Below are 15977 nucleotides of genomic sequence, written 5' to 3'. Positions count from 1 at the left end.
CGAAATCAATAACGACACGCACAGTTTTTTCGCGTGTTTAAGAGATCAAGGGGACCCTATAATGATAATACATTATGAATCACTTACAAAATTTCATATTGATTAAATTCTCTTTCGGTGTTACATTCAGGCTATGACCCAAGAGCGTCGCCGCTACGGCTTCGTTTTAGAACGCCAGTGCTCTCTTGCGAAGCATTGGCTCGCCTACCACACCGCCGGTGGGGCGGCGTACAGCGCGGGTCTGGACGAATGGCTCGAAGTTTCTAGAACCAGAGAGTACTTGCCACCGAACGTCGAAGCGATGTTCGTTAGCAGGATGCGGGTAAGATTCGATGGTCACTTTAAAATATCCCTCTTGAAATATTTCAGCAGTTTATACTGGAATGGAAGACACTAAAGTCTTTTTAAATTATGTAGATCAAAATGAGGATTTTAGTAGCAGTGTTATATTTCGAAAATCGTCATGGCTTAAGATCGATATAAACTTGGTACATAATATTTGTAATAAACGTTGCGACTGGGCCGGTATTCGAATCGGGTCGACAGATATTGTGCTAAATTCAATAATGAATGATTTCACGGCAAAAGAATAAATAAAATTGTGTGATAAATACCTAACCCACCATATTGTAAGATCGATATGCGATCGGGATCGCATAGCTACCACTCATTCTGCCTATTTCAAGCGCGAAGAATTCATCGATTCCGATTTGAAGGGTTCTACCATTTAGCACAATTGAAACTTCAGTCTCATGTTTTAAGGTGGATAATGCTATTCACATTTTGGTGCATGTGGAGTACTTTAATATCCAGTAAGTCGTCAACTGGTCTACCCCTGTAGAATAAAAACATGTCTCTTATTTCGAAGCGCTTTTATTAGTTTGGTATGTGTGTAACGCAGGTGAATCTTGGAATTTCGTTTTTACCGACTTCAAGAGTTTTGATTAACTTAATAATTTACCTACGCAATTTTATGATTTCGTTGTAATATCCGGACCAGTATAAACGGGATAAAAAATATATGAAATTAATGGTTATTTCAATTTGCTATTTAGGTGTTTTTAACTACATATTTATTAGTCTAAAACTTGTCCAGTGATTCAGAATTCTTGTGGATCAAATAGTGAATGATTGTGTCAACAGCAAGTCTCATTTTGGGCCGACGAAGATGTATACGCCAGTCCTCGTGCAGGCGACGATGACGACAGAGCTTCAGTAGGTTCGGCTCTGAGGAAAACGAGATCAGTGGACGCGTCTTGTCTCGATGTGAGGTCCATTGGAGAGCTCGGGTCTCCTGCTCAGGGCCTGTCTCGTGCCAAATCCGATTTTAATTTACAAGCAAGCTCACACAACGAAGGTGGTGAGTAATATAATTCGCAAATAATTGAGAGCCTTGAAAAGTTTTTGTTTATTTATTTATATTCCCGTTCACTTTTCATTTCACAATTACACCTCAAATTATACCTTATTTATTTGTGACCACCAAAACAACGCGAGACTCAAAATGCTTACGATCTCCCAATAAAACACTATGGCATATAATAATACTACTATATAATACTACTACGGTAGGCAGCGGCTTGGGTCTGCCCCTGGCATTGCTGTCGTCCATGAGCGACGGTAACCACTTATCATCAGATGGTGCCTACTAAGGCAATAAAAAAAATACTACTTTACCTACATAATATACTTACTATAGATTTAAATTTACATTAACTTGAAAGGCTTGCTTAATATAAATGACACCTGTATGTCAACTTGTTATTCCGCGCCCTTGTAGTCTGTATCCTTATTGTCGTGTTTCTTCTAAGAGCTGTGTGTACAAAATATATAAAAAAAATTAAAAAAATACAAAAACAAATCTATTGCTTTTCAGATATCCAAACTGAGTCGCGTCCGAATACCCGTCCATCTTCATTAGCCCCCCCAACGTGTACCACTCGGGACCCTCCTCTGGCTAGAGCCTTGTACGCATACTCTGCGGCCGGAGACAACCAGCTCAGCTTCCAACAAGGAGACGTTTTAGCATTGCTCGGCGAGAGAACCAAAGGATGGCAGTACGGAGAAAATTTGCGGACTCACCACGCTGGCTGGTTCCCTCTTGCGTACACCGAACCGATAATGAACGAGGAGCCTACGTATGTTCAAATTCATGTTGTTAATGTAATTTCGCGGTAGGCAGCGGCTTGGCTCTTCCCCTGGCATTGCTGAAGTCCATGGGTGACGGTAACCACTCACCATCAGGTGGGCCGTATGCTCGTCTGCCTACAAGGGCAATAAAAAAAAAATCACTCAGATGGGCGTACGATCTCCCGGCCTACCTGGTCTTTAGTGGGTCCCGGAGCCCATAGACATCGACAATGTACTTGCCACCACCCACTTTCAGACATGACTTCTAAGTCTCACCTTTATAATACAACGGCTGGCCCTACCCTTCAAACCGAAGCACGTTACTGCTTCAAGGCAGAAATAGGCAGGAAGGTGGTACCTACCCGTGCGGGCTCACAAAAGTGACAGCACATTCTACCTAAGACACTTACATACTCGAATTCGTACCTACCCGTGCAGACTCACAAGAGGTCCTACCACCAGTACGAATCGATTGGGCGTCAAAATTTGCACGGCTTCTCGTTCTTGTAATCCATTTGGGATCACGTGGGAGCTTCATTCGCGGTGAGCTCTGGTAGTCGCAAGGTTGCAAGTCGGTGTTGTTCCAGTGGGTCTCCGGCGCGTTGGAGCAGCGCTCAGACGCCGAATGAGGCGCCCCCGCCAGCACCGCTCGCGCATGCGCAGACCACACCGCACGCCGCGCCACCGACCCCGCACTCCCACCCCCCCGCACGCATGTTCGGCGACACGGTCACTGCACACCATGTCTCTAAGGTACTACTCAAGATTACCGATCGACTCTGTTTAGATATCAATTAAGCATACACCAATTTTGCCCAGCCATCGTTCTCGTCAAACCCGTCGCTCGATGAGTAAATTAACCCACTGAGTTTCTCGCCGGATCTTCTTAGTGGGTCGTGTTTCCGGTCCGGCGGGTTGGCGGTACATTCTGCGAAGCACGACTCTTGCTAGGATTCGTGTTAGCAACGTAGTCAGGTTACTACTAGTTAAAGTTACGCTGAAATAGCCTCTCAAGGCTATCGGCTTAGGTAGGAAAAAAAAAAACATTTTGCCCAATCCTTTCTAATTTATGGTTCATTAAAAAAACCCAACTTATTCACTTTCAAAAGTTTCGGGTTTAAGTTTATAAGAAAAGAAAATATTTTTTTTGCATTTAGAAGCGTTAGGTAGATTGCTATTTTATTCTAAATTCGTTTTTGTCCCATATTCGTTTAAGTGATTACCCTCATCTGATCGCAACTGAGACATTAAATCGTGATTCAAGTAAATATAAATCGAACGCCCACATCAGCGTTCATTCACATCTGAAAAGGCTCAATGCGAACATTGATGTTCTAATAGGATCAACAGGGCTTTACCAAATGATGTGTAAAGGGATGAGTTACATACTTCAGCATTTTTGTTTTCATGAGTTTTTCTTCCGTGATAGGGTCGTCTTGGGAATGGCTCTCCTGGTCTTCCACCAACATTACCGGCTCCGTCTCCTAGTGCGCTCAGCTCATCAGCAAGTGCAACTTTCCATGCTCCGACCCCAGGGGCGGGCGGCGTCAGTGCTATAAAGAATTCGACTTCAGCAGCGAGCTTCACCACCCACGCTGTCATTGAGACCCGAAGCTTTGGACCACAAACACTACCAATGCGCTCTCAGGTAGTAGCGTAATCCTAAAACGTATCTGTTTTGCTTCCTAATCTGTATTAATCGAAACATGTGTTTTATAGATGGCCCAAAATAAAACTGGTCCCGCTAAAACCGTAGTGAGCGCAGTCGGGGCTGTGGGAAACGTATCGCTACACAGCTCTAATGATTCTGGATTTTCAAACGAGCCTCCGCCGCAGCCAGACATCGATTACAGTGACGAAGAAGCTCAACGCCTGCGAGTGCCCATCAGGTAAATGCTAGTTCATTCGAGTAGTGTGTTTTTTTTTGTTTACCGCTTTTTTGTTTTATTTATGTTGTAGTAGCGCTAGTAGTGTTTTATTTCCTTTTATTTGTTTTGTTTTAGTAAAACCGCTGAACACAAAGCATATCTACTCAAAACCCAAAGCTTGAAACGAGGTCCAAAGCACAACAACAATACCACGAACGGGTACCTGACCGACGACCAACAACTTATATTACGCAACATGCTGGATATGGACAAAGATTCGCAGAAAGTCAAAAGAACCAAATCATTCTGGAAGTTCGGACGGACTACCGCAGAGGAAATAATGGAAGGCATGTCATTGTGGCAGCACAGAGATATTGTTGACACTGTACCTGAATTCAAAAAGAAACTTTTTGTTAAAATAAAAAAAGAGCTTAGACCTGCCCCCGAGGTTCCCGAAACACGAAAACAAGCTATACCTGAGAAAATTCAAACGCCTGCTGTCCAAGAAAACATTCAACATCGTTCAAAAGAAACCATTGATAGAAAGGAAATGAAAATGAACAACGGTATACGGCAAGCAAGGAGCCTGGGATCGATACAAACCGAAGAACAAATTGAAAAAGCCCGTAAAAATCGTGAAGGATACCAACCTACACAAAATATAAATAAGAAGAGTATGTCAGAAAAGTCCATTGCCGAAGAGAAGCACGAAGACTTCGTACAGAGAAACGAATCACGTCATTCTGATTTGACCAATACGAGTACCATAAAGACTAACTTTGAGAATAGTTTTTACAATGATGAGAACGGTGAAGGGTTCGTTATGAAAACCGTAAAAAGAAGAGAAATATTACAGAGATACGACAATGACAGTAGTTCAGAAGTCAATTCTGTAGCTTCGAGTACCGACCCGTATGACTGCATTATAGTTGATGATCATATGACGTCCAGGAAGCAACAAGAAGTTGAAAAGCGTAGGCAAGCACAGATGAGCGATGAAGAGGTAAAGAAACGTAAAGAAAACTCCTATATGCCAGAATTTGAAGAAATTGAAGTAACTCCTATTAAGCCACACGTCAGGGCTACGTTATCTTCAGAAAAAGTGAAGGCATCAACACGCGAACGTTCACCACCAAAGGTTATGGAGTTCAAAACGTTTAAAGATACATCGAAGGAAATCAAAACATTTTCGGCTTCATCAGAAACCCTAAAGTACAAAGATAACGAACAGCCAACTGACCGTTACGGTATTCCGATGGAACGTAATAACATTGAAACACATGACGAAAATACATACAACGGACATGACGAAGGAACTCTTAAATACAACAAAAAACGCTCCAGTGTCGACGACAAAAACCGTTCGCCGAATAATTTTGAGAACAACAAGAATCACAAGAAAGAATACCCACAAGCTGAATCCAGGAACGCAACGAAAGAATCAAGACCGAAATTCGAGAGCCGTGAACGAGAACCAAGGATCGACTATTCATTAGACAGACGTCAAGTCAGAAAAGAATTCACAGAGTCGAAGTCCCGAGACACAAGAAACAGAAACAGAACAAACAGAAGCTACGACGATAGCACTTTACAATACAACGGGCGTAGAGAAGATAAATACTACGAGACCAATATATCGTACTTCAGTGACCAAGAACGACGTGTCTCACGATACGACTACGAGACGGATTCGAAGAAAGCTGAGAAGTCGAAAATACGTCAAGAGGAGGCTCGATTGGAAGCCAGAAGATTTGTGGATAGACGTAGCGAAGGCCCGTATAGCGAGTCCGACGATCAAAAGTTCAATGAAGCTTTAAAACAACAAAGACCACAGCTATTGCCTCGAACAAAGCTGCTGAAACGGGCAGCAGATGGTAATGATTTGCCAGAGGAAGGACACACTTTCGGGCCTTGGTATGATTTATGGGGAAGGGAAGCCGTTGTTTACAAGTAGTTTTTAAAAGGTTTTGTTTGTTTTGTGAATGTTAATCACTTCGCTTTGTTTATGTAGATAGAGATAAGTTAACATTTCTTTGTTTTTGGTTTTCTGCAATTTATTATTATTATTCTGGGTTTTTATTATTATTTTAGTACATTTTAGTGACAGTTGAGATTCGTAATGTTTTTAAAATTTTAGTATGTACATAGAATACTTGTTATATATCTGGAATTATATTATTTAATTTAGGGAATAAAATACGTTTCAGGCCTCAACAATTCGCTACGGTAAAGTTAAGGAAGGCATTGACAAACGATCGCTCGTCACCTGCCATTGAATAATATTTATGATACTTATACGATACATAATTACAAATATTTTGTTAATTAATATTAAATGTAAATTAGGAACATCATGTATTTTGTACAGTTAAATATTCATAGTCTAACAAGAAATATATCACAATTTTTAATATAATCCCAAACTGCTGGTTTCATTTCATTACAAAACTTTTAACCTTTTAAAATATGAAAAAACAAATTCAGTACAGTAACTGAAATCTTAAAATACTAAATTGGGTTCAATTAGGAACACTCCAGAAAGTTCTGAAATTTTATCTGAGCAACATAGAATTACCAAGTAAAAAGAAAAAAATGTTTAGAAAGAAAAACGAAAATCCCACTGTTACTAGAACGATGAGTACACAAAGCGGAGGAGAGAGCGAGACATCAACGTCAATTGGGCTTTCGCAACAATGGCCGATGATTTATTGTGTTTCCGTATCCTGTGGGATGCAACCGGAAGATACGCCACTGTCACCATAGAAATATTCCTTACGATATGTTACGTGTTCCAAGGGACCGTTTCGCAACTCGTCTCGATTGTATAGAAATGTTATGGGTGGAAAAATAAAAATGTTAGGGTGGAAGGGAAAAATATTTTTAAAGAATTCTCGTAAAAAGTTCCGCCCGTACTATAAAGTGACAACCAAACCTAGATATTAATCTGTCAGTGCGCCAATAAATTTCATGTTTATTAAAATGTTTTTGATTGTTATCTAAGAGAAAATTTAATAATTTAAAGTATTTCATTTTCGCTAAGCATGTCAACTGACCTTATAAAATTTTGTCCGTAATGAAATGAATTCACAATATTTACATTTCACAATACGTGAATCAACCTTATCAGCCTCAAATTAGATAATTTCATTTCCAAGAAAGTATCGCATGAATCTTTATCCATTATGATAACGTGGTACTTCCGCATTTAAATTCAACGTATTCTACAAAGGTATTTTATTTAGCTCTTATTCTTTTCAGAAAGTTAGGTTGACAAAACTGAAATAAATTCTGGTTTAATGTAAATATAACGCTATACGCAGAAAAGACTTTCGAAGTAAAAAATTATTTATCACTATGTATCAAGTTTATGCAAAAATACAACCTTAATACTTAATGCAGAAGTATACGATACTTGTAAACCCGTTCAAACTAACCCAATATATCCACTAATATAAAGACAACATAGAAAAATTCACACATTAAAAAATTAAAACAAGTTTCAAGTAATAACGCTGTAGTAAGAAATCGGTAGAGCATATAAGGTATCATGAGAATAATATTCTTTAAAGGTAAACTTAAGAAACCTTTACGTTAATAAAAACTGGTCAAGAAAAGTATGAGGTATTTGAAATCCAGCTACTAATAACAACAAATACTCAACAAAGACCAAGTGTATGTAAAATACACTTTAAATCGACCGCAATGATGACAAACAAACTCTAAGAAAGCCCGTAGCCTTCTCACATAAAATCAATTTGCAGTGCAAATCGAGCGAAGAGACCGATGCTTTCCGACTCATCGACTTTTAGAAGCGCTTTGGCCTGGAAAAATCCACAATTTCATGTAAAAAAATATGCAGCAGCTTCAACGTCGTGTGCCCATCAGCGATGCATCGCATCAAACTGGGATTTTATTTTAATCCGCTCGCTGTAAAAAAATATATACGCAAATGGGCGTCATAGTGATAAAGCTTTACAAAAAATCTACACAGCACTATGTAGTTGCTTTTTTATTTGCCATAACTTTTTTTTCACTCATCATCAATTAGTAACAGTATAAGTATTAATATATTTCATTCAATGAAGGTCGAGAGATTCGATTTGATGCGTGTAATGTAAAATCATTTTTCAAATCGATGTCACAACTTTGAAATCGCATCATTTCCAATCAATGGAATTTCCAAACGATCGAAATGTATACTATATTTAAGACTTGCTGTATATAAAGCGTAAATATTTTTCTGACAAAGCCTGACTGCGGACCGTTGTACGTAATCCACATGATAAGCGTACAGGGCAATTTGGCACCAGTACAGGCCTCTATCACATTTCGATGCCAACCCACACGCAGCACGGACCACTGGTTTAGTTTCGTTGGCCCGAATTATGGTAAATTGTGGTTTTACTATCGTCAAAGTGTCCTAATTCATCTTCCTGTAAAAATATGAGGACAATGCTCTGAGTATTATCCATTTGCGTAAATTAAATACTCCTATAATTTAAAATCTACACTTCTATACTAATATTATAAAGAGGAAAGATTTGTTTGTTTGCTTGTATTGAATAGGCTCCGAAACTACTGAACCAATTTGAAAAATTCTTTCACTGTTTGGAAGCTACACTATTCCCGAGTGACATAGGCTGTAATCTATATTGAAAAAAATTAGGGATCTTTACTAAAACTCCAATAATCTAAACCCAAGGTGTAAAAAAATTATCTAAAATATTCTTTACATCGCGTGCGCTGCGAAAACTATTGATGATAGAATAAAATAATGTACCACGACTTTGTAGAACACATTATTATTTACAAAAAGTGTCACGACAGCATATATATTACTATAAACTAACTATTATAGTTATGCCGTAATAAGTAATCTTTTATTAAAAAAAATAAAACATAGTTAAATATCGTTGAAATATTTGTTAAATACCCGAGCGGAGCCGGAGCGGGCGGGCCACTTGTATGATATAAAAATCCTATACTATGCTATAATAAATAAATAAATAAATATATGTATAATATGTATAGGTATATATCCTACTATATATAAATAATAATATTTATAATAATTCCCACAATAATATTTCTGGTGATTTTACCTACACTGAAATAGTTCTGAAATGTTTCAGTAGTTTAGTATGTTTAATTTTATTTAATATAGAAAATAAAAACAAACAACAACATTGCACATCGTTGTCACAGAAACGCTTATTTCTACATCACTTCTTCCATTGTAAGTAGCTTAATAAAAATATCTCATACGAGTACAAAAAGTAGGTCAGACTATATCTGACTGTGTCAGAAAAACACAAAACAAAATCGTAAGAGCACCCTATAAATTTCAATCCGTCAAATCTTGCTTTGTAGCCGGAAACCAGTGTGCTTAGTTTCACGAATCCGCTAGAGGAACAAAAACTTCTCGAATGTTAGCAACGGGAAGTGTACGGTTCGCGATTAATCAACGCCAAAAATAGACATTGACATATTTGCATTCGTTTCCCTACATCATATTTTTCTTTTGCCTGCCACACACCTGTAAAAGTGAATCTGCCGACAAAAGAAGTAGGTTTATTGGCTTGTAAAGGATTTGCTTACTTTCGCGAGTAAACGAATATTTACATGTTACGTCCATCTTTTTTTTTTATGATTGAAGGATTACTGGTGGCCCGGAGGCCTTTCCAGTTTCACCAGGACAGGTGGGCGAGCAAAGGCTCAGCCAGAAGGGGTGAGGTTTGTTAACAGCTGCCCGAGCGCCTCCGAAGGAAACCTAACAGCTCAAGAGTAGCTGCTTCGCGAATGAATCTACTACCGGATCGGAATCGCGACCCGCTGAGAAGATCCGGCGAGAAACTCAGCGAGCTGATTCATGGGTTAGGTTGCACGGCGAACTCTTTGTCGAGTTCGACGAGTACGGTTACCGAGGTCCCTAAGCCTGCTCCTAGTGATAGAGCTGAAGGCGTCTAATGCAAAGGTTATTGGATCTGATGGATCCGTAAGGACGTGTTTACGTCTATCACTTTTTCGAGCGCTTTAAATGTTAACTGCGAAGTGAGCCATGCGACTCTTTTGGAATAATTTAAATGTCTAGACTAACAAAAACTTATCGGACTGATTTGCTAGTCTATTATGTATCGTCCTCATTCGAAATTGTCGCATTTGAACTATAGCCAAGAAATGGTTTCCGCAGCCGTAAAACGTAGGTTTTAAGAGAGTATTTTTTTGACGACTACTATTTGACATTGCTAATGTTTACCTATATATTAATACGTGAAGCAAAAACTTCGTATCCCTTTTTACGAAAATTGCGCGGACGGAGGAGTATGAAATTATCCATACTTATAGAGAATATAGAGAAGAACTGCACAATGCTATTTTTTTTTTTAATTATGCGTATAAGATAAATTAAATCAATAAAGAAACATTACACACACTACCATGTATTTGACACACACACACACACACACATAAACTCTTTGTTTATTGTCAAACTTTTGTTATTGCTTAAAGTCTGTAGTCAAATTGAGAATAGGTTAGTATTGTTTATCTTTAATATTACGAGTATTTGTCTATAGTGTAGTTTTGGCGAAATCTGTAACAATAGGACCATAATAATGTTGAAATTTATAATTTCAATTAATTATAGTCGAATTTCGACTTCTGCGGGACCACTAGTAATATTTAAAATGCGGAGTCAACGCAGCATCAATCGCGTTTGAGTGGCAACCGTTTTGCAGGAGAAGACCTAGTCGCCCGTGTACATACTTGGCGACGCACCGTGGAGAAAGAGATGAGGAATGCCGACGTGACCTGGAGTGATATCAAGGAGCAAGCGCAAGACAGGGTCAAGTGGAGACAACTTGTGAGGGCCCTATGTACCAACGGGGTACCCTAGGACTACAACACAACACACACAATGTTTATAAGCGGGGGCTACTATGCGGGCCATAGTTTTGTCTATAAATTTGGGTGTTCAAAAAAAAAAACTGATTTTTAATTTACCCTTTTCTTATATTTATCTACACTTTTTTAGTATGATTTAAACGTAAAAAAGACATTAAATTTAAAAAAAAGAGTCTAAAAACGTTTTCCGAGAATTTATATTTCGCAATACAATAAATTTTCCCATAAACAAAAATAGGCACTGAAACTATTCGATGCCGATGCACGGAGTATTTTCTTTCGTTGTTTTTGTCCTCCAGAACTGATACATATTGCATTACCCGCCTCGTCTCCATCAAGTTTTATCCCCGACACACTGTTCTAGCCACCTTTCAGTGAAACTACTCAGGCTGAAACGGAAAATCTCCGATACTATTCAAAAGATTAACTCAAAGTTTCCTTTCGAACCGAAGTTAGTTCGCAAAGTTGCTGGACTAAAACAAAAGGGCGGCTCGCATAGATAAAACGTTCTTAAACCTCTTTCAGTAACAATTCACCGAGCTCCGTAATACAGAAATATATTTTGAAGACTACTTTGATTTGAGAAATATTATGGTTGGATTTGAAAGTAAATGACGTTACTGGTTCAGTGTTTTATGAAAGACTAGTGAAATAAAGGATATCTCTATATTCAGTAACACAGCTTAGTCTGTTTGTAGCATAAAGAAGACACCATTTTTACTGGTGGTAGTACCTCTTGTAAGTCCGCACGGGTAGCTACCACCACCCTGACTATTTCAGCCGTGAAGCAGTAATGCGTTTCGGTTTGGAGGGTGAGGTAATACTGGTATTGTACTGTATACTGAGACCTTAGAACTTATATCTCAAGATGGGTGGCGAATTTACGTTGTAAGCATTAAAAAAAATTATGGCCATTAAAATATTAAGTAATCATGTATCAATATATAATATGTGGTATAATACATATATATATGTAAAATGTTGTTTCGTAAATATCATCATATTAGATCATAAAGATTTTTTATGAAACAACAATGCACTTTGAGGACAGATTCTACAACGGTACCCAACTGCTTGCCTATATTCTCGGCATTGCTGATATCCACAAACGACGTTGACCGTGGACCGTATTCTGGTCTAAGATTTTTTTAATCAATAGAAGAAACGACACGAAAATACAACAACCAAGTTTCATATTAAAACTGCATAGGAAGAGTTAAGTGGCATTATGCGGCAAAAACACGAAAGACCCCTCACGCCCTATTTACCCTCAGAAAGTAAATGTCAATAAAGTACAAAAGAGATCCCTCCAGGGGAAGAGTGCCCGTACCGAGGGCTTCTTGTTCCACAACCACCGACAAGTAGTGTGAAAATATTTACTCTTCAGACTTACCTAAACTTTTTTGTTTATTACCTCAGCTTTTTCTTCAAATAAAAGGTGATTCAAGCCATGTTTTACATAAAAAAGTGTTTTTATTTTTATTTGAAACCTCACGGTAAATCAATGTTATAAAGTTTAACTGAAGTAGCGTCGTAGTTGTGATATTTTTACTTTATTTTAAATAAGTGAGGGCGGGTCGCTAGTGTTAAACACTTCGCTTCGGAAACTGTAATTTATTATTGATTTCTCCACTATTTAATGGATGTCATTATACATATAAACCTTCCCTTCAATCACTCTAAAACCCTTCAATCACTCTATCTATTAAAAAAACCGCATCATAATCCGTTGCGTAGTTTTAAAGATTTAAGCATACATAGGGACAGACAGATATAAGGACAGAGAAAGCGACTTTGTTTTATACTATGTAGTGATAGTAGCGGGATGAATGAGCGAGCTCTAATTCGATCTGGTCATAGATAATACAACGGTCTCGCAAATCAACGTGATCAGGTTTCTGACTTTTTGCGTGACCACCAAATTGATATCTTTTTAGTGCAGGAGACCCTACTTAAGCCCGCGCGCCGTGACCCTAAAATCGCGAACTATAACATGGTCAGGAACGACAGGCTCTCTGCCCGTGGTGGTGGTACCGTCATTTACTATAGAAGAGCCCTGCATTGCGTCCCGCTCGATCCTCCCGCGCTCGCTAATATCGAAGCATCAGTGTGCCGAATCTCACTGACGGGACACGCGCCGATCGTTATCGCGTCCGTTTATCTTCCACCGCATAAGATCGTTCTAAGCAGTGATATCGAGGCGCTGCTCGGTATGGGGAGCTCTGTCATTCTGGCGGGCGACCTAAATTGTAAACACATCAGGTGGAACTCACACACCACAACCCCGAATGGCAGGCGGCTTGACGCGTTAGTCGATGATCTCGCCTTCGATATCGTCGCTCCGCTAACCCCGACTCACTACCCGCTAAATATCGCGCATCGCCCGGATATACTCGACATAGCGTTATTAAAAAACGTAACTCTGCGCTTACACTCGATCGAAGTAGTTTCAGAGTTAGATTCAGACCACCGTCCCGTCGTTATGAAGCTCGGTCGCGCTCCCGATTCCGTTCCCGTCACGAGGACTGTGGTGGATTGGCACACGCTGGGCATCAGCCTGGCTGAATCTGATCCACCATCGCTCCCGTTTAACCCGGACTCTATCCCGTCTCCTCAGGATACCGCTGAAGCCATAGACATCTTAACGTCACACATCACCTCGACATTAGATAGGTCATCGAAACAAGTTGTAGCGGAGGACTTCCTTCACCGCTTCAAATTGTCCGACGATATTAGGGAACTTCTTAGAGCTAAGAACGCCTCGATACGCGCCTACGACAGGTATCCTACCGCGGAAAATCGTATTCGAATGCGTGCCCTACAACGCGACGTAAAGTCTCGCATCGCCGAAGTCCGAGATGCCAGATGGTCTGATTTCTTAGAAGGACTCGCGCCCTCCCAAAGGTCTTACTACCGCTTAGCTCGTACTCTCAAATCGGATACGGTAGTAACTATGCCCCCCCTCGTAGGCCCCTCAGGCCGACTCGCGGCGTTCGATGATGACGAAAAAGCAGAGCTGCTGGCCGATACATTGCAAACCCAGTGCACGCCCAGCACTCAATCCGTGGACCCTGTTCATGTAGAATTAGTAGACAGTGAGGTAGAACGCAGAGCCTCCTTGCCACCCTCTGATGCGTTACCACCCGTCACCCCGATGGAAGTTAAAGACTTGATCAAAGACCTACGTCCTCGCAAGGCTCCCGGTTCCGACGGTATATCCAACCGCGTTATTAAACTTCTACCCGTCCAACTCATCGTGATGTTGGCATCTATTTTCAATGCCGCTATGGCGAACTGTATCTTTCCCGCGGTGTGGAAAGAAGCGGACGTTATCGGCATACATAAACCCGGTAAACCAAAAAATGATCCGACGAGCTACCGCCCGATTAGCCTCCTCATGTCTCTAGGCAAACTGTATGAGCGTCTGCTCTACAAACGCCTCAGAGACTTCGTCTCATCCAAGGGCATTCTTATCGATGAACAATTCGGATTCCGTACAAATCACTCATGCGTTCAACAGGTGCACCGCCTCACGGAGCACATTCTTGTGGGGCTTAATCGACCAAAACCGTTATACACGGGAGCTCTCTTCTTCGACGTCGCAAAAGCGTTCGACAAAGTCTGGCACAATGGTTTGATTTTCAAACTATTCAACATGGGCGTACCGGATAGTCTCGTGCTCATCATACGGGACTTTTTGTCGAACCGCTCTTTTCGATATCGAGTCGAGGGAACCCGCTCCTCCCCACGACCTCTCACAGCTGGAGTCCCGCAAGGCTCTGTCCTCTCACCCCTCCTATTTAGCTTATTCGTCAACGATATTCCCCGGTCGCCGCCGACCCATTTAGCTTTATTCGCCGACGACACGACTGTTTACTATTCTAGTAGAAATAAGTCCCTAATCGCGAAGAAGCTTCAGAGCGCAGCCCTAGCCCTAGGACAGTGGTTCCGAAAATGGCGCATAGACATCAACCCAGCGAAAAGTACTACGGTGCTATTTCAGAGGGGAAGCTCCACACGGATTTCCTCCCGGATTAGGAGGAGGAATCTCACACCCCCGATTACTCTCTTTAGACAACCCATACCCTGGGCCAGGAAGGTCAAGTACCTGGGCGTTACCCTGGATGCATCGATGACATTCCGCCCGCATATAAAATCAGTCCGTGACCGTGCCGCGTTTATTCTCGGTAGACTCTACCCCATGATCTGTAAGCGGAGTAAAATGTCCCTTCGGAACAAGGTGACACTTTACAAAACTTGCATAAGGCCCATCATGACTTACGCGAGTGTGGTGTTCGCTCACGCGGCCCGCACACACATAGACACCCTCCAATCCCTACAATCCCGCTTTTGCAGGTTAGCTGTCGGGGCTCCGTGGTTCGTGAGGAACGTTGACCTACACGACGACCTGGGCCTCGAATCAATTCGGAAATACATGAAGTCAGCGTCGGAACGATACTTCGATAAGGCTATGCGTCATGATAATCGCCTTATCGTTGCCGCCGCTGACTACTCCCCGAATCCTGATCATGCAGGAGCCAGTCACCGTCGACGCCCTAGACACGTCCTTACGGATCCATCAGATCCAATAACCTTTGCATTAGATGCCTTCAGCTCTAATACTAGGGGCAGGCTTAGGGACCCCGGTAACCGTACTCGTCGAACTCGACAAAGAGGTCGACGTGCAACCTAACCCATGCATCAGCCCGCTGAGTTTCTCGCCGGATCTTCTCAGCGGGTCGCGATTCCGATCCGGTAGTAGATTCATTCGCGAAACAATTGCTCTTGAGTTGTTAGGTCTCCTTCGGAGGCGCTCGGGCAGTTGTTAGCAAATCCCACCCCTCTTGGCTGAGCCTTTGCTCGCCCACCTGTCCTGGTGAAACTGGAAAGGCCTTCGGGCCACCAGTAAACTTTCAATCATAAAAAAAAAAAAAAAAAAAAAAAAAAAAATAAAAAAAAAAAAAAAAAAAAAAAAAAAAAAAAAAAAAAAAAAAAAAAAAGATAATACACTTAATATTTTTGAGATCTGGTGTTCAAGAAACACTGTACTATAATAATGGCAATGACGTTGTTTAA

General features: G+C 40.8%; 1 protein-coding gene across 2 annotated transcripts in view; it reads left to right on the top strand.

Annotated features, from left to right (window-relative positions):
- The window catches only part of LOC101737413 (uncharacterized), a 195396-nt gene extending 188975 nt beyond the window's left edge, over positions 1 to 6421 (top strand). For both annotated transcript variants that reach the window (XM_038016693.2, XM_038016692.2), the window contains 7 exons: positions 131 to 322; positions 1144 to 1360; positions 1877 to 2138; positions 2718 to 2883; positions 3560 to 3778; positions 3850 to 4019; positions 4134 to 6421. In XM_038016693.2, coding sequence (XP_037872621.1) covers positions 131 to 322; positions 1144 to 1360; positions 1877 to 2138; positions 2718 to 2883; positions 3560 to 3778; positions 3850 to 4019; positions 4134 to 5952 — 3045 coding nt within the window. In that variant the 3' untranslated portion in view covers positions 5953 to 6421. The remainder of the gene's footprint in view (positions 1 to 130; positions 323 to 1143; positions 1361 to 1876; positions 2139 to 2717; positions 2884 to 3559; positions 3779 to 3849; positions 4020 to 4133) is intronic.
- The last annotated feature ends 9556 nt before the right edge of the window (positions 6422 to 15977 follow it).

This window comes from Bombyx mori, chromosome 17 (assembly GCF_030269925.1).
Source record: "Bombyx mori chromosome 17, ASM3026992v2".
NCBI lineage: Eukaryota > Metazoa > Arthropoda > Insecta > Lepidoptera > Bombycidae > Bombyx > Bombyx mori.
The sequence above is the reverse complement of the archived record's forward strand: the minus strand, read 5'-3'. Positions and strand labels throughout refer to the sequence as shown.